General features: G+C 45.6%; 3 protein-coding genes and 1 pseudogene across 4 annotated transcripts; 2 read left to right on the top strand and 2 right to left on the bottom strand.

Annotated features, from left to right (window-relative positions):
• Positions 1-221: 221 nt before the first annotated feature.
• LOC136500212 (uncharacterized) lies at positions 222-2,344 on the top strand (annotated as a pseudogene).
• Positions 2,345-5,964: 3,620 nt separating this feature from the next.
• On the top strand, positions 5,965-8,701 carry LOC136501472 (serine--glyoxylate aminotransferase-like). 2 transcript variants are annotated; one of them, XM_066496996.1, is made up of 4 exons: positions 5,965-6,177; positions 7,039-7,921; positions 8,009-8,219; positions 8,293-8,701. In XM_066496996.1, the coding sequence occupies exons 2-4, from the start codon at positions 7,062-7,064 to the stop codon at positions 8,428-8,430; spliced, it is 1,209 nt and encodes a 402-aa protein (XP_066353093.1). In that variant the 5' UTR covers positions 5,965-6,177; positions 7,039-7,061; the 3' UTR covers positions 8,431-8,701. The 2 variants fall into 2 exon arrangements, with proteins under 2 accessions (XP_066353093.1, XP_066353092.1); XM_066496995.1 differs by having other exon boundaries at positions 5,966-6,177; positions 7,047-7,921.
• Positions 8,702-8,836: 135 nt separating this feature from the next.
• Positions 8,837-9,471, bottom strand: LOC136501473 (uncharacterized). Its single transcript, XM_066496997.1, has one exon. It carries the CDS (start codon positions 9,423-9,425, stop codon positions 9,003-9,005), a length of 423 nt encoding a protein of 140 aa, XP_066353094.1. The 5' UTR covers positions 9,426-9,471; the 3' UTR covers positions 8,837-9,002.
• A 10,452-nt stretch (positions 9,472-19,923) lies between these two features.
• LOC136501814 (uncharacterized) lies at positions 19,924-21,353 on the bottom strand. Its single transcript, XM_066497349.1, has one exon. It carries the CDS (start codon positions 21,018-21,020, stop codon positions 20,598-20,600), a length of 423 nt encoding a protein of 140 aa, XP_066353446.1. The 5' UTR covers positions 21,021-21,353; the 3' UTR covers positions 19,924-20,597.
• Between the last annotated feature and the right edge of the window lie 532 nt (positions 21,354-21,885).

The raw sequence follows: 21,885 nt of genomic DNA, 5'->3' as shown, positions 1-21,885 counted from the left end.
GAAACGGATTATTTGTCTGATATCAAATAAGTAATTCTCTCTTTTATGTATGGCCCGGCCCAGCTGTTGTAAAATGAAAACAAATTGACGAACCTCCTTCTGGCGTCCCTGAACCTATTCGTGTCTATAAATATAAATACAGCCCCTCTTCATCTATCCCGTCACAAACACAGCAAACTACTAAATACTCTTTTCCTTTCAGAGCCAACAAATCCTTGCCAATGGCCCATCCTAGCCATGCCCTGGCCACTATCCTTTTCATGTCACTTCTGATCTTAGCCATGGCTACTGCTTCACTTGGATGCCCATGCCCCTATACTTGTGAAAATGAGATAAATTGGCGCTTGTATTTGAAACAAGTTGGTGGTACTGGACCAGATCATAACCAGGAAGGAATTTTCGTACCTCCGCATGCTAATCTGTTCGGCCAGACTGTTGTTCAAGATTGGACAATAGTAGATGCACCCGCTCCAGATGCAAAGGTTGTAGTGCATGTCATGTCTGATCTAGCCAATGTGATCTAGTTAATCTGTTCGGCCAGGCTGTTGCATTCGCCCTGTTCGCTTGATCGTTTCTGTGGTTTATAAGCCGGCTTATGTTGTTTTGTTGTGAGAGGAAAACACTGTATCATGGCTGATACGATCAAGCGAACATGGTGTATAGATAACTTTTTTGCTTCCTTTTGTTCATAGCATCAAAGTATGCTATCTATTGTTATTTTTGTATCTTACGTTCAAACACTGTATGGTGCATCATCAATGATGGATTATTAATTTATTACGTATAACATTTTTCGTGCTTGTGAAATAGGTTTATTGGATCTACACTAAGTGATGGGAGTTCTTCCACCAGAGGGAGAGTGGGCTATTGTTGGAGGGACAGGAGAACTGGCTTTGGCGCGTGGTACTATCAAGCACAAAGTAGCTGCAACCACACCCACCACCAATTTCCGGCAGCTGGATATTCATGCGCTCTATGCGAACAACTCAGTCAACTGTAAGTTGTTTTCAGCATTTTATTTTATTACTCGATCCGCAGTGGCTAGACAGCCCCTGGTATTCTAGCTTAAGAAGAAGATCTTCTCACGCAGATCGAGAAAATCCCCGAACCCCTATCCCACCCATACACAGCAGCATCATAGCTCCATAAGATGAGCTGACCATAGACCTGTGCTTTGAATGTGGGGCAGACGAGGGAGTTTTTTTTCCCCCTTGATCGCTGCGGCCGAAGCTACAAATAAAGAGTAAGTCCCTTGGGACTCGAACTCTGACCACCCCAAGGGGAGGTACTGAGCATGCACTGATCACTCGGTTGGCATTTTTCTTATTACTGTTGCCCAACAGTCCAAGCATGTTTTTATCATGCTTTTACGATAAAACTGTTGCTTCATATATAAAACTGCCAGCTGCAGAGTAGTAGTTCTATATATATATAGAACTACTATCCTGTAGCTGGCTACAGAATAACTTATTCTGTAGCCACTTTGAGTTACGATAATTATTATGTTATTTTACGAGATTATAGTAACTCCTTACTAAGTAGTTTAATATAACGTTATGGTAAATATCCACATGTGTTATAGTAACCCAACTATCGTAAACATGTATTTATATTATGGTAAATTAGTATATAAAATTATAGTAAATGGAGGTGGCTGCAGAATAACTTATTTTGTAGCCGGCTACTGAATAGCCTCTCCCTATATATATATATATATATATATATATATATATATATATATATATATATATATATATATATATATATATATATACATATATAGAACTACTATCCTATAGCTGGCTGCAGAATAACTTATTCTGTAGCCACTTTGAGTTACGATAATTATTATGTTAATTTACGAGATTTACAGTAACTCCTTACTAAGTGGTTTACTATAACGTTATGGTAAATATTCCCATGTGTTATAGTAACCCAACTATCGTAAATATGTATTGACATTATGGTAAATAGAGGTGGCTACAGAATAACTTATTTTGTAGCCGGCTGCTGAATAGCCTCTCCCTATACATATATACATATATACACACACACACACACACACACACATATATATATATATATATATATATATATATATATATATATATATATATATATATATATATATATATATATATATTCCCTCTTGGCTTAATTCTTCAGTTTCTGTTACTCATCTTGCAGCTTTTATGGACAAACTTCAGTTTACAGCCTTGTCTTTTACCTTTCTATTCTAATCTAAGTGATCTAAGGACGAACTATAAGACGACATGTGGACTATATGCATAAACATCATTTTCTAAATTTTGGTTTCATTTTTGTACAGGTTCTGCTCCAGTGATAGTTGAGAATGGTTCTGCTTAAGAAAAGTAATGCCATGGGAAACAGCTGCAATTGTCTGACGTGGAAACCTACAAAAAAAAACATAAATAACCACTTCGACGGATATATGTTTACAAATGAAGTAAATCAAGTGTTGGTGGTGTCCTTTATGTCATGAAAATTAGGCAAAGGCACCATTTGTGTGTTGTACAAATAAATAAGACATGGGTTTCTAGATGGAATTATCAATCCAGCATCCATCTACCATGATCCATTGTGGTTGTTGCTGTACGCAATTATTATTGTTGTTGTAATGTTTGTTGTATATTGTGGACCTTACAGATAAGTTTGCTTGAGAAAAGGGTTTGCATAACATCTAAGTTGTTTTTGTGCATACAAAAAAGTTGTTATGGATTTTATTTTTTTAAGTCAATCTCTTTTTATCCCAGCTTTAAAATTAACACGGTTGCCCACATAGGACTCTTTTGTGAAACATTTGAGTAGTATAAGCAGATGACTAAGCTATCCTGCAGCATTAGGACAAGAGAGCTTTTAAAGTTAGACTAATTTCTCAAAAGAGACCGATCAACAAAAGAAAAAAAAATCAAGGCAAAGGATTCCCAACTGAGGGACATCAACTTGGTGCAGGTCTTGCAGTAAGGATTGAATGTGAGGACATATTAGTAGAAGAAAGTCTCATAACTGAATCATTGTTGATGGAGTATCAGCAGGAGAAAATCTTCAGAGGATACGATCTGATTAGCTGCAAGTAGTAATAACTATTTACTATTATAACAAGTTAAAATATGCTAGTACAGAGGAGGATATGCGAACGCGGCCCTTCTCAGTTGTTGGGTTCATCTATGTTTTCCTTTGAGGCTTTGAGATAAGAAAAAAGAACCATTTTATCTCCCCAAACTATATATATTTCCTTGCCCTGGTTTGAAGGTGGCTATATATTTTTCTAAAGTAAAAAAGAATATGGTAAATACTTAATAAGGTTTTTAAACTTAAAAAAGCATCTTTGAGCTTCTAAAATTTCCAAGAAAAAAGTATAGAGATATATTGGAATATGAAAATTCCAACAAAATATTTATAGCTCGTGAAAATATTTCTACAAGCTTCCAGAAATTAGATTTACCTATAGGAAAATAGTAAAAAATGTCCAAAAAGATTCTAGAAAATTCTGAAAACATTATAATTGATGTGTAACTTGTTTTGAGAAATTTCTACAACAGATACATAACCAACGTGAATGCTTTTAGCAATAATATATGTTTCATCCATGTTGGTTGTATCTCTTTTTTTTATCATGAATATCTAGACATTTTCTTAATTTTCTAGAGCTAAACCTAATTTTTGGAAGTTTCTAGAGATATTTTCACGAGTTCTAAACATTTTATTCGGATTCATCACATCCCAATCCATCTCTAGGATTTCTATCGAAATATTTAGAAGCCTAGAGACATTTTCTGTGGTTTAAAAACCTGATCAAATATTCATCTGATTTTTTTAGCTAAAAATACAAAAAAAAAAACGTTTTCGAAACCACTTCAAACCAAAGCCAGAGAGGTAATTTGAACGGGTTGAGAGTTCAACGGTAAAATGTTTCGTGGGTGAAAATTCTGATTATGGCGATGGTCAGGAAGCTAAAAATAAAATTGACTAAAAACTCGAGTCATTCTACACGGCAGGGACGGGTCAGTGCGGCCCAAATTGATGCGTATTGAGCCGAGATATTTGTAAGACCGAAAGTGATGAGTGACTCGTGACTCCTGGTGTACAAACTCTGAAACATCACGGTCTCTTGTCGTGGTCCTTGGCACAAGAAAGAAGAGGACTCAAGTGTATGCAACGTGTAGTGTAAAAAGTATATTTGGCTTGATTGGAGCTGAGGCAGAGCAGACAAAGAGGCAGCGTGGGATACTTCCAACCCCGTGCTCTTCACCTGATCCTTCGGTACAGCTCGCCCGCACTAGCTATCACCTCCCCCGTCAATTTTTCTATTTTGATTTCGCTCCGAATTCGTTCTTCCAGCCTTGCTGAATTTCATTTTGTCCGTTAGTGTGTGTATGTGTGTGTATATATATATCCTCGCAAAAAAGTATGTGTATAAAATTAATTTTTTTTTGTGGGGGACGCTTCATTGCTTATGTAGAGTCATTAGAATCAGACTGCATGCAGACAATGTTGCAAGAAGCTAGGGGAGGTAAACCAAATAAAATTCTGCGTAGAAGCCGGTGCATATTGAGCGCAAAGGTGAGTTGCAAAGTTTGTCGATCTTTTTTGTATGAAAGAACTCTGATGGAAGTGAAGGTCGGCACCAACTCATGGACGTCGTCAATGATTATAGTGACTTTGGAACGATGCTTCCCTATGTTCTTCGACACCAAGGCTAACTCCAGTGAATCAGTCTCAACTACGATATGTTCTCTGGTGCCCCCCGGGATTAACCGATTGCCATCCTTGAGCGCCTCCACTTCCGCCAGTATGACTGAGCCTACCGATCGAGTTGATCCGTCTAGCTAGCTGATGTCGCCAGGAAATTGCCATCACTGCTAGTATGTCACGCACCACAGCCCCGGTCTCTCCCGTGCATATATGTCTCATGCAGGAAGGCCTTATCCGGATTAATCTTCAGAGTACCTTGCTCTGGCGGTGTCCATCGTGCAGTTTGCTGAATCCAGCTATCAGTGTGCTACCTTGGTTGGTGGTAGAGAGCTGAAAATGCCCATTATTCCACCACTGCTCCCAGGTCGATGGGTGTCTTGCCATGCCGGTGATCATTTCTGCTAAGCCACAAGGACCACACGCCACATAGTATTACACCTCTATATCTTCCTCCTTGCAATAGGAATTCTCTAGCAAGTCCCGGCCTTGTCCAGGATCTTTGACATAGCCAGGGAAGCTTGATGCCCGTGAAGGTCCTAAGCTTATCTCAGAGACAGACATCATAAGTGCATCGTGCATCGTCCTCCATCCCACCGAAACCACACGTCCCTATTGGCTTTATACGTATGCGGTGGAGGTTTGCTTGACGAGGAATGAAATCATGGGAAACTCTCCACCAGAAAACCCTGACCTTATTCGGGGGATGGGGGACCTTGCATCTCCCAAGCTTTGCCAATGTGGATCCTTGTTGGCTGCCGAATGTGATGTCTGGCCTTCACCATGGTCCCTCTCTTGGGCTTCTTCTCTCCACTAGCGTTTAATGATTTAACTTGACTGAAGGAGACGACGCGAGGAGGGTGCGCAGAAGAAGGAAGGGCAAAAAAATCGTGCTGGATTTCCACGGACACCGGGACCCAAGCGGAAGGGATAACCTTTCCCGCGCGGGGGCGTGACGTGGCCGCGTCGGCGCCTCTGGCCTGCAGATTGGCACCCACTGGAGGCTGGAGCCGTGCTACGTTACTCTGTCGGTTTAGAGTAAGGTTAATAGCATAGCCAGCTATTAGCTGTACGAATTTTTATAGCCTACTTATATACTATAGTTACATCATCACAATTAATACATGGTCCACTCATCTATGTTTCTGGGTTTTTTTACAAGCCGGCTATAAGCTTACAGCTCGTTTCTCTTCTTTTTTCTTACTTCTCTCCTTCACCTCAGCATTCAGCCTGATTACAACCTCTTATTATACTTGCTTCTATCCCGCACCGGGAGCGCTAGCCTCTTATCTGAATTTCACGCGGGCAACGCGCTACCATCGGCTTCGCCTATTGCCAACTGCATTCCTATCCTTCCGCCAGCCTCCCGTACTTCACATACGTGAGCGCCTCGGCTTCCTTCCCCCAGCTTCCTCTTCCTCACTCCTGTCCGCGCGCACAGGGGAGCAGGCGGCGGCAGCACAGGTACGCTTGTCCTCGTCCGACTGCAATCTTGTTTTCGTTTGGATTTGTGGTGATGATGCGGTCTGATGTCTGGACTAGTACGTAGCTAGCATGAACTGAATTGTGCGAAAGGATGACTGACTGGAGAAATTGTTCTCGTTGTTTTATTAAATGCTTGCGCTGGCGGCTGGCCTGTACATCTCTGAATATTGTATTTATTATTTACTTTTATATATATATATGTTGAACGAACTTGTATGTATCTGAATATTTTCTTGTCCTAGACATGTAGTAGCAAGTGTTTGTGTGGTTCACAGACATGTAGGCTCAAGGCGTAAGGATAAGTATTAGGTTTGGTTGCCAAGTTCAGTGCACTATGCTGAAAAACTTGCGCATGCCGCATGACTGGAAAACATCTTCCTCCTATTCGCTGGTTGATTTCTGGCTGATAAACCCGACTGGTGCTAGTTTGTTGTGAGAGAAAAATATTATTGGCTAGCTAATAAGCCCTGGCTAAAACCAACAAGCGAACAGGCTCCTTATCTGTTGCTTGCCTTGGACACAGAAGTATTATAGTGCATATTATGTCAGTACTTAAGTCATTGCCATTGCAACAAGTAAAGTAGGGAAGAAGTACTAGCTAGCAGGCTGTACACGCAAGCACAATTCAGAAGGGTAAAAAAAAATGGACTGCTACGTAACAGTTTCAGAGAAAATTAACAACTTCTGCAGAGCTAATAGGCGGGCCTGTATTGATCCAGGCCCATTACCAAGCCCACGCAAGCTTGCAACTGTTATTAGCCAAAAAAAAAGAAAGAACACGTCAGCAGGGCAGCTGCTTGAGAATTGAGCTTGACTGACTGACTTGTCTCCCTGCACCAGTGCTGCAGCAAGCTAAGCTAAAGATGGCGGACTACGTGTATGGCCCCGGGCGGAACCACCTGTTCGTGCCGGGCCCCGTGAACATCCCGGACCCCGTGATCCGCGCCATGAACCGGCAGAACGAGGACTACCGCTCGCCGGCCATCCCGGCGCTGACCAAGGTCCTCCTCGAGGACGTGAAGAAGATCTTCAAGACGACCACGGGCACGCCCTTCCTGATCCCGACGACGGGCACGGGCGCGTGGGAGAGCGCGCTGACCAACACGCTGTCCCCGGGGGACCGCATCGTCTCCTTCCTCATCGGGCAGTTCAGCCTGCTGTGGATCGACCAGCAGCAGCGCCTGGGCTTCGACGTGGACGTGGTGGAGAGCGACTGGGGCCACGGCGCCGACCTCGCCGCGCTGGAGCGGAAGCTCCGCAACGACACCCACCGCACCATCAAGGCCGTGGCCATCGTGCACAACGAGACCGCCACGGGCGTCACCAACGACCTGGCCGCCGTGCGCAGGCTGCTGGACGCGTACGCGCACCCGGCGCTGCTGCTGGTGGACGGCGTGTCGTCCATCTGCGCGCTGGACTTCCGCATGGACGAGTGGGGCGTGGACGTCGCGCTCACCGGCTCGCAGAAGGCGCTGTCGATGCCGACCGGGATGGGCATCGTGTGCGCTAGCCCCAAGGCGCTGGAGGCCAGCAAGACGGCGAGGTCCGTGCGCGTGTTCTTTGACTGGAAGGACTACCTCAAGTTCTACGAGATGGGCACGTACTGGCCCTACACGCCCTCCATCCAGCTCCTCTACGGACTCCGCACCGCGCTCGACCTCATCTTCGAGGAAGGGCTCGACAATGTCTTCAAGAGGCACAACCGCCTTGGAACAGCCACGAGGTATGGTGGTGTTTCCTTGCATGCCCACCAGGTGCTCGACTCACGGTCATGGATCGGATTGATTCATTGCATGAATGTGAAATGCAGGTTCGCCGTGGAGGCGTGGGGGCTCAAGAACTGCTGCCAGAAGGAGGAGTGCTTCAGCAACACCGTCACCGCCGTCGTCGTGCCGCCCTACATCGACAGCGCGGAGATCGTCAAGCACGCGTGGAAGCGGTACAACCTCAGCCTCGGCCTCGGCCTCAACAAGGTCGCCGGGAAGGTCTTCAGGATCGGTCATCTCGGCAACCTCAACGAGGTATCCTAGCTGTGCACTTGCAATTTGCATTGTTGGCAATTTATTAGTTAACCACTGTAACATATCTTTGCAGCTGCAACTGCTGGGATGCCTGAGCGGCGTGGAGATGGTGCTCAAGGACGTGGGGTACCCGGTGAAGCTCGGCAGCGGCGTGGCGGCCGCGGCGGCGTACCTGTCGAATTACACGCCTCTCATCCCGTCCAGGATCTGAGAACAATGCAAGGGACGACAGCACAAAGAAGGCCGGCGGCCGGCGACGACGACGAGCGGGCAGACAAACAAACGAACAAAGCGTGCAGTGCAGACATCTCCGCCTCTGCGCCGTGCAGAGCGGATGGCTGACTGCAGTAACGAACTATTGGCTATACTCTCTGCATGTACAGTTCACTTCCACACTCTGCTGTTGCTACGGGGTATAATTTTGTGAACTACAGCTTTAATTAAACTTCAAATTATTCTCCGAATATATAGCCCTACCCAGATTTAACTACCAATCAACTCAGCTTCTTGCCATCACGTAGTTTTTTCTCGAGTCTGAACTGAAATCAGGCCATACAACATGCCATTCTTGCACACAAAAAGAATACTCTTACAAATTAGTATATTTGCTCGTATTAATTCTTTGCGTGATCATAGAACAAGCTGCACTTACTACATGGATAAGTCTTACAAATACTCTGTAACTCAATGTAAAAATGGTGGTAATGAATAGTACGAAACGCATCAAAATTTAGTATTGAACTGAAAACTCCAAGCAAGCCCTGGCTGTTGTGCTGAAGAACTTCAGGCAGCTGTGGCGAGCTGTCCGAGCTCCCTGTCGACGGCGACCTTGAGGAAGCTGCCTTCCTCGACGACCATTTGCACGGGCAGGAAGCCCAGCCCGTTGGCCACGGCGAGCATCACCTCCTTCATCTCCGCCCGGAACTCGTGCCGGTCCACCTTGCCGCTGCCGTCCCTGTCGAACCGCGCGAAAAGGCCGCGGTACAGCGCCACGAGCTCCTCGGGCGCCACCGCGGCCTCGTCCACGCCGAAGTGCTTCTCCAGCACGCGCAGGCTCATCAGCTCTCCGGCCATCTCGGCGTAGGTGAGCAGACCGTCGTGGTCGGCGTCCAGCGCCGCGAACCGGCCGTCCACCGAGGAGTTGAAGGCGCCTTCGTCCTCCACGAAGCTCCGCACCGTGCTCCCGTCTAGGATCTCCACGCTCATCTTCGGATTCTGTCGGTGTTCTAGGGATGTGTTGGTGTGAGAGTTTTGCTCTGCTCTTTTATAGGGTCGCGAGCGGGTCATACGATTGGCCATTCGACCGGCTGGATTCCCTGGAAGGCGCGTTTGGGCCGAGGGTTTTTGCTGACGGGTTAGATTGAGCCGGTGGGTTTTGACGCAGGCCAGATGCTGTGCGCGCGTTTGATTTCATTTCTTTGGGCCGTGCAGGTGTGGCCGTTGTTTCATCGTGGCACCGTTGGGCCTGTGGAGAAAACGTGTGCCAGGTCGGTGACGGTTGTCGGTTGGGCAGTCCGACAACGAAGACTTTAAACAGGTGAGGTGAGCGCGCGCCAGCCGACTAGCAGACACGGGAGAATGTCCAGTGCCTCTCAAGTCTCAAAACTTGTAGCTCTGTTGTTTCTTTTGACGAAAGAAACGATGCGGTTTTAAGCTATAGAATTCCACACAAAAGTTTAGCAGCACGCATAACCAATTCTAAAACAAAAAATCATTATTGGTTTTAAGAGCCTATTGTTAGATGATCTCTATCCAATTGGCCCGACCCTTGGATCCGCGCACTGATCGGGGGCACACAACCCTACATGGTTGGTGGGCCCCCGTCACACTGTGCTATAAAAGAAAGGTGGGGGGCCGGCGGCTCAAGTAACGAGATTCACCTAAGCTACAGTCGTCCCACCGACACAACCCTAATTCCGATCTAAGAGAGGGTACGCAGCCAGTGACGGGACGCAACGCCACCGGCCAACGCCGCCACTGCACCGCCGCCTTTCGAAACAGCACCGCCACCGCGTCTTCACCAAGCACCGCGATGGTGAGCCCGTCTTCCTCGAAGGCGGCCGATGGTTTGTAGCCCCTTCACCCCCCCTCTCTCTCACTCTATCTATTAATCCTGTACTAGTAGATGTTCTAGGACTCACTGTTTATTTCAAAAGCAAGCAGACACACTAGATCTATGGCTAGTGATCCTGCTTTAGGTCTATCAATGGTATCAGACGCCTAACTAGGTGTAAATCTAACCTATCGGAAAAGAAAACCAAGTAGCAGCATTTAGAAGGAGGTGATCGATTCGTTTTCGGATCTAAACAGAGGGTTCATCGAACCCTAAACCCAAAATCGGGTGAAGAAAAGGAGTGAGGGTCTCGGTTTTTGAAAAGCAACTCAAACCCTAACCCTAACCCACGCAAATAGCTCGGGAGAAGAAGAACAGTACGAAACCCTAACCCTAACCCGCGCCAACAGCTCGGGGAAGAAGAACAGTACGAAACCCTAACCCGCACAAACAGCTCGGGGAAGAAGAATAGTACTAAACCCTAACCCTAACCCGCGCAAACAGCTCGTGGAAGAAGAACAATACGAAACCCTAACCCTAACCCTAACCCTAAATCGGACAACTTTCGAGAAGAAGAGAAAGTAAATCCATTCAGAGGGAAGAAGGGGAAAGGGGAAGGGCTTTAGAAGATGGCTTACCTTGCCGCTGCAGCGCGTTGTTGTTTTGCCAGCGCGCGGGAAGAAGGCTGAAAGGTCCTTGTTTGGTTTTGGTAATTGAGTGACAACTTAGGTGGACTAATTGTGTTTATGTGAGATACACAGGTAGTCCACAGGTACATGTGTATGAGCAACATATGCCATGGAGGTGAAAATGGCTTGGAGATGTTGCAAAGCTCACACATGTGATGATGAAGGAGCTTATTGCACATGAGACATGACATTGAGTCATGTGATCAAGGTGGAGAAGATCAAGACAAGACTTGGCTTGATGGACCGGTTGCAAGCGTGAAGGGCAAGTCAAAGGCTTTGGAGTGATGGACCGCGTGGCGGTGAAGCTTGAGCAAGACTTGGCGCCGATGGACGATGGCAACGGTGAAGAGCAAGTAAAGTCAAGATCGATGAACCAATATGATCATGTGATGATATGAAGTGGATCATATCAGTGTTGATCGTGTTAGGTGCATGTGTTGCATCGACATTGGAGGAGATGGAATGGAATGCGCAAGGCAAAGGTATAACCTAGGGCATTTCATTTCACCGGTCATAGGTGTGTAGAGAAGTTTATGATCGGGTTTAGGATAGATGGCCGTACTATCAAGAGGGGCAAACTTGTTTGCATATCGGTCATCTAGTGTCCACTCGAGTGATCTAACTTTGCATCGTCGCTAGGATCGAGTGGCGTGGCAAGTTGAGTGGCTAACATCCTTTGGGAAGTGATTGTGAAAAGCTAACACACATACACATGGTGGTGTACACTTGGTGGTGTTGGCACATTTACAAAGGAGGTGGTGTTTGTAGGGTTGAGATGGGTTTGGGTCGGGATTCGGCGCTTTCGGGAAAATAGAATGCCTATTTTCTATTGCGCCGGATGCAAATTCTTGGTGGTTGGCACATTGGAGCAAGGGTGAAGAAGTTAGAAGTGAGAATGAGTTGATCGCGAAGATGCTTGGCATCGGTCAACTAACCGGACGCTGGGTTTGAAAGCACCGGACGCTGGCAGGCTGCGTCCGGTCAGGCTGACGTACGATGACGCAGAAGCTGGAGTGTGACCTGAACGCTGGCTGCGTCCGATCAAGTGTGACCGGACGCTGTCCGGTCGAGGTCGGTACCTTACTGGAAATGACCGGACGCTGGGGGTTCAGCGTCCGGTCAGTTGAAGCTGCTACGTTCGGTTAGGTCAAGTGACCGTTGGAATCAGGACACGTGGCCGTCTGCGGGCGACCGGACACTGAGGTCCAGCGTCCGGTCAACACGACCGGAGCGTCCGGTCGGCCCGACTTCTGCCCAGTGAAGGGGTAACGGCTAGTTTAGCCCTTGGAGCTATAAATAGAAGTGGCCTTCAGGCCTTGGCTGGTAAAGAGCACCTCAAGGGACTTAGTGTCCATGCTTGTGAGTGCTTGGGAGCCCTCTATCTCACACATACTTGATAGTGATCATTCAATTGTGTGAGTGAGCGATTCTAGTGCGATTGCATCGTGAGGTTGCATCGAGTGGCACTAGGTGATCGAGTTGCAAGCCGGTGGTGCTTGTTACTCTTGGAGGTTGCCACCTCCTAGACGGATTGGTGGTGGTCTCCGTCGAAGCGCGCAAGAAGCTTGTGCGGCGCTCCGGAGAAGTGCTTGTGAGGGGCATTGTGCTCGCCCCGCGGGATCCGTGAAGAGCAACTCTAGTAAAGTGTGTCATTGAGCTACCCTCACTTAAGGGGTAGGTTCTTGCGGCGCCTGACGTGCGGGCTTAGCGGGTGATGCTAATTAGCCGCCAAACCACCAAGTGAGCAGTCGACACAACGGGGACTAGCGTGTTGGCAAACACGTGAACCTCGGGAGAAAAATCATCATGTCAACATTGTTCTTCCCGTTGGTTTGCATCCCCATTACACAAGCTTGCAATTACTTTTATACATATTAAGCTTGTGTAGTTGCTCTTGTAATTAGATAGCTTGTGTAGCTTGCTAATTACCTTCTTGCTTGTGTAGCATAGAAGTAGCTCCCTTGCGTGGCTAATTTGATTTTAGTAACCTTGTTAGTCACATTGCTTAGTTTATGTAGCTAAGTTTTTGCGCTCTCTAATTAGGCATTGGTTGCCTTGTTATTGAGCATTGCTAGTGAGCATTAGATAGCTTTGTGCTTTCGCTTACTAGCATGTGTAGGGGCTCCCTTGTTGCTTAAAGTACTAGTGGCATAGTGTTTGTGTAACCTTGCTCCTAGATTTGGTTAGGTGAGCTCTAGCTAGCCCGGCACATTTGTTGCTTGATTAGTATCTTTGGAAGGTGCTAGAGAACATAGATAAAGGGGTGTAGTCTTGGCTAGACCGATAGTTATAATTCCGCACTTGTTTCGGTTAGCCGACGCGATTAATTTTAGAAAAGACTATTCACCCCCCCTCTAGTCCGCCATCTTCGACCCTTCAAAGGCCGAGCCGTTGCTCGTCAGGTGAGTGCGAGCTTCGGCCAAGGGCGCCGCTGCTAGTTCGCTCGATGGCGGAGCGCTCACCCACGTGGGGAGCGCGCGCGCCGGCGAAGGGGCCAGCAACGGCGCCATGGTCTCTCTCTGCGCTCTCGCTTTTTTCGCTCGCCGGCTGCTGCGCTGAGGAGAAGAGAGGGGCGAGGCGAAGAGAGAGAAAGGTCAGACGCAAATGAGATAGGGTTTCGGGGGAGGCCGCGGCGCCTGTGGTTTTGTTCGGTCGATCGCGCGCGCTCGACCGCCCGATGCAGATGGATGATCGAGAACACTCGGGCCAGATTGAGCCCAGGCGGGCGCACGCGGCGGGTGGCTTTGCCGGCCCCGTCCCAGGTTGTGGCCTGAGAAGGCGCAGCGCACACGAGAGCAGAACAGGCGTGGGCCGATTTTTGCATCTAGGGCGTCACTAGTGCACATCATGCCAGTATTTCGGTCCACATTGCACAGTAAAGTTTGTTGTTTTTGTTTTATTATTTTCAGAAGCAGATTTCGATGAATTTTGTCTAGTTTAAATCTCTGTCAAAATTTGAACCAACAGGGATAATTTTTTCAGAGAGTAGATTAGTATAGTAAATGCTTCTGAAAAGTATATAAATAATTTTTCATGTTTCCGCTGCAATGTTAAAGTTTATAATTTTCTAATTAAATTTGAACCAACTGGAAGAATTTAATTTGAAGAGTAGTCAATTTTCAATTCAGTAAATTATAATATTGTTATTTTTCTGACCAACGTTGATAATAACAATATTATAATATTTATTCATCAGTTTTCCATGCATTGATTCTATTTCTGCCCAACGGTGATGTAGAATTAGTGTATAAGAATGTAGTATGTTTTAATTTTGACCAACGTTAAATTAAAGCATGCAATTATGATATCATAATTTTCTCACTATCTCTGACTGGTGTTTTTCAGGACTCAACCCAATGGCATTCATCTTGCACATACCACCTCTTGAAGGGGCCAGCTATAGGGTATGGCGAGAGAAGTATGAGCTAGCACTTGCGCTGTCTGAAAATGACCTAGCGCTTACCTCCCCATGTCCTACTGAGCCAGTGGACCCGGTGAGGGAAGAAAACGAGTCTGATGCTGATTTCACTGCTCGGCAGCGAGATCATGCAGAAGTGCGGATGAAGTATGATCTTGAATATAAGAAATGAGACATTTCAAACCGCAAGTGCTTGATGGTGGCCAAGTCCACTAATTTCATATGCTATAAGGGGGTCTATCCTAGACTATGATACCATCACGGAGTACCTTAAGAAGATGGAGAGTCAGTTCACTAGCTCTTCAAAAACTTATGCCTAGGACATTGATCAAGAAATTGTTCAATGAAAAATATACTGGTGGCGGTATCAGAGAGCACATATTGAAGATGAGCAACACGGCTTCGAAGCTGAAGCCAATGGATTTAGGGCTCAAGGATGAGTTCCTAATTCATTTGGTTTTTGCTTCCTTGTCAAAGGAATATGAAACCTTTGTTATTAACTACAACATGCAGCCCGGCAAGTGGGACATAAAGAAGCTCATCGCAATATGTGTTCAAGAAGAGAAAAGGCTGAAGTCCTTACAGGGTGACTCTGCTAACCTTGTGAAGGACAAGAAAAAGAACTTCAATAAGAATGCCAAACCTCAAGGGAAAGCCCCTCAGAATGACCACCATCCGAAGAACAACAATGCTCAAGTTGAAAAGGATCAGTGCAAATGATGCAAGAAGCATAGACACTACCAGAGGGACCTATCCAGACTTCCTGAAGAGCCTTCTGAAGAGAGGGATTCCGTACGAGGAGGACCCTACAAAGAGGAGAAAGAAAAAATTAAAATAGCAAATGGAGTTGAAGCCATTGGAGATCTTTCTCTAGAATTAGTTGATGGTTTTCTACTTAAGCTTTCAGATGTTCTATTTGTACCCTCTTTGCGAAGAAACTTAATAAGTGTTTCACGTTTAGATGACGATGGATATGATTGCCATTTTGGTAATGGAAAATGTCAGATTGTTTATAATAATAAATGTGTTGGTCTTGCCTTCCGAAAAGACAAGCTTTATTTATTATCACTTTCTGAGAATGTGAATGATGTAAGTACTGAGAATGAGAATGCTTCCTCGTCTATGAATGCAGCAAATAAGCGAAAGAGAGTGCATGATATATCTTCAAAATTATGGCACTGTTATTTAGGCCATATTTCGAGGGGGAGAATAGAGCGATTGATTAAGAAATCAATTCTTCTACCTTTAGAATTTTTAGATTTAGAACAATGCATAGATTGCATAAAAGGAAAGTACGTTAAGAAAATAAAGAAAGATGCCAAACGAAGCGTAGGAATTTTAGAAATAGTTCACATAGACATCTGTGGTCCTTTTCCTGTAAAGAGTGTAGATGGTTATGATTTATTTATAACATTCATAGATGACTACTCATGTTTTGGCTATATTTATCTAATTAAGGAATGATCGAAAGCATTGGATAAATTTAAAATATTCAAGACTGAAGTAGAGAATCAGCACAACTTAAAGATTAAGGTACTAAGGTCCGACTGTGGGGGAGAGTACTATGGTCGACACACCCCATATGGCTAAGTTTCTAGACCCTTTGCAAGGTACTTACACCCCATATGGCTAAGTTTCTGGACCCTTTGCAAGGTACTTACAAAAAAATGGCATAGTAGCCTAGTATTCTAGACCGGGCGAGCCTCAGCAGAATGGAGTAGCTGAAAGACGCAACCGTACCTTAATGGATATGGTGAGAAGTATGATAAGTTACTCTACCTTACCGATAAGTTTATGGATGAAGGCGTTAAAAACCACCATTCATATTCTTAATCGAGTGACAAGTAAGTCGGTGCCCAAAACACCGTATGAGTTGTGGACAGGAAAGGAACCCTCACTACTGAGGCAAAAGTATTTAACTCAAACATAGAGAAGCTGGACTCCAAGACAGTCAGCTGCTATTTTATTGGCTATCCAGAAAAGTCAAAAGGTTATCGGTTTTATTGTCCTGACAGACAAACGAAGTTTATAGAAACAAGAGATGCTGTCTTCTTGGAGGATGATATGATTAGGGGGAGCATGGTAGCGCGAGAAATTAGTTTTGAAGAGAAGCGGGTATACGTGCCTACTCCTATGGTTCAGGAACTATTCTTCACGCTACCTGTTGTTGTTGTACCAACAGTACAAGACACTATAGTAACATCACCTGTTGTTAGTTCTCCTGTAGCAACAATGAATGAACCTAAAGAACATGTCCTTCAGGATCCCCTAGAACCCGTTGTCACATATGAGGAAGAGCAACAACAGCCTCATATAGAACAAGCTTTATCTAACGAGGCCCCTAGAAGGTCTCAAAGAGTCAGGAGATCAACCATTCCTGATGATTATGAAGTTTATGAAAGTGAGGAATTTCAAATAGAGGGTGACCCCACCTCATCTGAAGAAGCCATGAGAAGCGCTCACTCATCCAAGTGGCTTGAAGCCATGGAAGATGAAATGAAATCTATGAAAACCAACATAGTTTAGAACTTAGAAACAATTCCTAAAGGAGCCAAGACATTAGGCTGTAAATGGGTCTAAAAAACTAAACATGTCTCCAAAGGGAATATAGAAAGGTTTAAAGCGTGACTTATGGCGAAAGATTTCACGCAAAGAGAAGGCATAGATTACAATAAGACATTTTCTCCAGTCTCATGTAAGGATTCTTTAAGAATCATAATGGCGCATTGTAGCACATTACGACTTAGAATTACATCAGATGGATGTAAAGACGGCGTTCCTAAACGGGGATTTGGAGAAAAATGTTTACATGGCACAACCGAAAGGTTTTGTTGTGGAAGGAAAAGAACGCATGGGATGCCACCTAATGAAATCCATTTACGGATTAAAATAAGCTTCAAGACAGTGATATTTGAAGTTTGACAGTACAGTAAGAAAGTTTGGGTTTCAAGAAAATGTAGAGGACAATTGCGTTTATGCAAAGTTCAAGAATGGGAAATACATTTTCCTAGTCTTGTATGTGGATGACATCTTGTTCGCTAGCAGTGATGTTAATCTACTACAAGAAATAAAGAAGTTCTTGTCCTCAAAGTTTGATATGAAGGATCTCGGTGAAGCTTCGTTCGTCCTAGGAATAGAGATTCACCGAGATAGAGAAAAGGGGGTTTTAGGATTATCACAAAAGGCATACTTAGAAAAGGGTCTAAAGAAATACAATATGCAAAATTATAAGTCTTCACCTGCTCCCGTAGTCAAGGGCGACATATATGGGGAATTTCAATATCCCAGGAACCAATATGAGATCGATCAAATAAAAGCGGTTCCATATAGTTCAGCTGTCAGAAGTTTACAGTATGCTTAAGTGTGTACTCACCCTGACTTAGCATTTGTTACCGGGTTGCTTGGCAGATATCAGAGTAATCCAGGAATAGAACACTAGAAATTAGTAAAGAAAGTTTTGTATTACCTGCAAGGTACGAAGGGTCTCATGCTAACGTACATAAGATCTGATTCCCTGCACATAGAGGGGTATATAGATTCTGATTATGCGGGAGATGAAAGAAAGTCCACGTCAGGATACATATTCACTCTCGTAGGAGGAGCTATATCGTGGAAAAGCTCAAAGCAAACCGTCACTACATCGTCCATAATGTATGCCGAGTTTGTAGCATGTTATGAGGCCACAGGGCAGGTGAATTGGCTAAAGAAATTCATGCCCGGGTTGAAAGTGGTAGACGACATACATAAACCACTTAAGTTATACTACGATAATAATCCAGCAGTATGTTATGCTCACAACAATAAGTCAAGTGGTGCTGCCAAACACATTGACATAAAGTATTATGTTGTGAAAGATAAAGTCCGAGATCATATAATTAGTCTTGAGCATATAAGAACAGAAAAGAAGTTCGCAGATCCGCTTACAAAAGGCTTACCACACAGCGTGTTCAGAGAATACTTAGTCGGCATGGGTTTAAGAGAAAGCCTATGATTCCTGGACAATAAGGGCCTAGTTGAGAATCTGTTTCAAAACAGAGATGTGCATTGTAGCTGTTTAATCCAATGGCAACTGACCGTGACGATGAGGCACACTCTATGCACTGATCTATGATGGAATAGGAACAAGATAAAGTAAGTTGAGTTTAAGTAATAAGGTGAGATCAAGGGGAAGAATGTTAGATGATCTCTATCCAACGGCCAATTGGGCCCTTGGATCCATGCCCTAATCGGGGGTGCCCAACCCTACATGGTTGGTGGGCCCCCCGTCACACTGCGCTATAAAAGAATGGTTGAGGCCGACGGCTCAAGTCACGAGGTTTACCTGAGCTACAGTCGCCCACCAACACAACCCTAATCCGATTTAAGAGAGGGTGCGCAGCCAGTGACGGGAAGTACCGCCACCGGCCAAAGCCGCCACTGCGCCGCCGCCCTTTGACACAGCACCACCACCGCGTCTTCACCAAGCACCGTGATGGCGAGCCCGTCTTCCTCGAAGGCGGCCGATGGTTTGCACCCCCTTCACCCCTCTCTCTCACTCAATCTATTAATAATGTACTAGTAGATGTTCTAGGACTCACTGTTTATTCCAATAGCAAGTAAACATGCTACATCTATGGCTAGTGATCCTATTTTAAGTCTATCACCTATCACTACCGAACTTTGGAACCAGCATTGCGTAGTCGACAGTGATATATGGTGAAGGCTACCATTGGCGTTGCCTCAACTGATAGTAACGAGCAATAAAAAACAAAAAAGAAAAAGAAAATAACCTAAGTTTGGATGTGTCGGTCGTCGCCGCCGCTCTTTCAACGCTCGTCGGGCCGCTGGTGGCCCATGCCCCATGCCAGGGCCACCCGTCAGCGAGGAGGAGAACGAAGGGGAGGAGATTACCATGCCAACGCCTGCCAAAGCCCACGCCGCCCATCCAAACCCGTGCCGTGAGGGGGAGCTACCAGGGAGAGACAGATAGAGAGAGAAGTGTTGGTGCCCACGCCACCCATCAAGCCCACGCATATCATACATGGTGGGTTTAATGAAAATACAACCCGGGTCTAGACCAATTTAATTACACAATCCAATTATGAAATTTGTTGAATCCTAAAAAAATTTCAGGTTTCAAGTCAAATCTCTATTATATTAGAAACGTATCTCATGGTGGATTTAATGGAAATAATTTAATGTTGTAGATGTTTGTGCATTTTTCTATAAACCAAGTCAGAGTTAGAGAAGTTTGATTTATGACGAAACTAAAACATATTTTGTTTTGGAACACAGGGAGTATCATACATGCAACATAATAATGGTAATATATATGAGTAATCTGGTCTAGAATACATTGTTTGTATATACATAGATAATGCAACCAAGTGCTATAATCTTATGAGAAGAGAACAAAATAAACCAATGTTTCTCATTAAAATTATATGGTTACTTTAGATGTGTGCAACATCCAAGCATGGCCTAAGTTACCGAGGCATACTAGATGATGCCACAAATTCTTGCTCCAAACTGTAGCACCCAGAGGTCATTGGTAGTGCTGACGTGGGGTATCCGGTGAAGCTCGGCAGCGGCGTGGCGGCCGCGGCGGCGTACCTGTCGAATTACACGCCTCTCATCCCGTCCAGGATCTGAGAACAATGCAAGGGACGACAGCACAAAGAAGGCCGGCGGCCGGCGACGACGACGAGCGGGCAGACAAACAAACGAACAAAGCGTGCAGTGCAGACATCTCCGCCTCTGCGCCGTGCAGAGCGGATGGCTGACTGCAGTAACGAACTATTGGCTATACTCTCTGCATGTACAGTTCACTTCCACACTCTGCTGTTGCTACGGGGTATAATTTTGTGAACTACAGCTTTAATTAAACTTCAAATTATTCTCCGAATATATAGCCCTACCCAGATTTAACTGTATTTGGTCATAGTACCAATCAACTCAGCTTCTTGCCATCACGTAGTTTTTTCTCGAGTCTGAACTGAAATCAGGCCATACAACATGCCATTCTTGCACACAAAAAGAATACTCTTACAAATTAGTATATTTGCTCGTATTAATTCTTTGCGTGATCATAGAACAAGCTGCACTTACTACATGGATAAGTCTTACAAATACTCTGTAACTCAATGTAAAAATGGTGGTAATGAATAGTACGAAACGCATCAAAATTTAGTATTGAACTGAAAACTCCAAGCAAGCCCTGGCTGTTGTGCTGAAGAACTTCAGGCAGCTTTGGCGAGCTGTCCGAGCTCCCTGTCGACGGCGACCTTGAGGAAGCTGCCTTCCTCGACGACCATCTGCACGGGCAGGAAGCCCAGCCCGTTGGCCACGGCGAGCATCACCTCCTTCATCTCCGCCCGGAACTCGTGCCGGTCCACCTTGCCGCTGCCGTCCCTGTCGAACCGCGCGAAAAGGCCGCGGTACAGCGCCCCGAGCTCCTCGGGCGCCACCGCGGCCTCGTCCACGCCGAAGTGCTTCTCCAGCACGCGCAGGCTCATCAGCTCTCCGGCCATCTCGGCGTAGGTGAGCAGACCGTCGTGGTCGGCGTCCAGCGCCGCGAACCGGCCGTCCACCGAGGAGTTGAAGGCGCCTTCGTCCTCCACGAAGCTCCGCACCGTGCTCCCGTCTAGGATCTCCACGCTCATTTTCGGATTCTGTCGGTGTTCTAGGGATGTGTATTCTTGGTGTGAGAGTTTTGCTCTGCTCTGCGCGATCAGTCGTCCTGGTTTTTTATAGGGTCATACGATTGGCCATTCGACCGTGCCTGGAAGGCGCGTTTGGGCCGACGGTTTTTGCTGACGGGTTAGATTGGGCCGGTGGGTTTTGACGCAGGTCAGATGCTGTGGGCGCGTTTCGGCGACGCGAAGATTTCATTTCTTTGGGCCGTGCAGGTGTGGCCGTTGTTTCATCGTGCCACCGTTGGGCCTGTGGAGAAAACGTGTGCCAGGTCGGTGACGCTTGTCGGTTGGGCAGTCCGACAGCGAAGACTTTCAACAGGTGAGGTGGTTCCCGGAACAGAATGTCCAGTGCCTCTTTCAATGCTCGTCAGCCGCTGGTGGCCCATGCCCCGTGCCAGGCCACCGTCAGCGAAGAGGAGAACGAAGGGGAGGAGGTTACCATGCCAACGCCTGCCAGAGCCCACGCCGCCCATCCAATCCGGGTGACGTGAGGGGGAGCTACCACGCCACCCATCAAGGCCCACACATATCATACATGGTGGGTTTAATGAAATACAACCGGGTCTGATCAATTTAATTACACAACCCAATTATGAAATTTGTTGAATCCTAAAAAATTTTAGGTTTTCAAGTCAAATCTCTATTGTATTAGAACGTATCTCATAAGGATTTAATGGAAATAATTTGTGATGTTGTTGATGTTTGTGCATTCTTTTTTATAAACCAAGTAGAAGTTTGATTTAGGATGAAATAAAACATATTTTGTTTTGGAACATAGGGAGTATCATACATGCAACGTAATAATGGTAATATATATGAGTAATCTGGTCTA

This window comes from Miscanthus floridulus, chromosome 13, assembly GCF_019320115.1.
Source record: "Miscanthus floridulus cultivar M001 chromosome 13, ASM1932011v1, whole genome shotgun sequence".
In the NCBI taxonomy this organism is placed as follows: domain Eukaryota; kingdom Viridiplantae; phylum Streptophyta; class Magnoliopsida; order Poales; family Poaceae; genus Miscanthus; species Miscanthus floridulus.
Note: the sequence above shows the minus strand (reverse complement) of the source record. Positions and strands in the feature narration are given on the sequence as shown.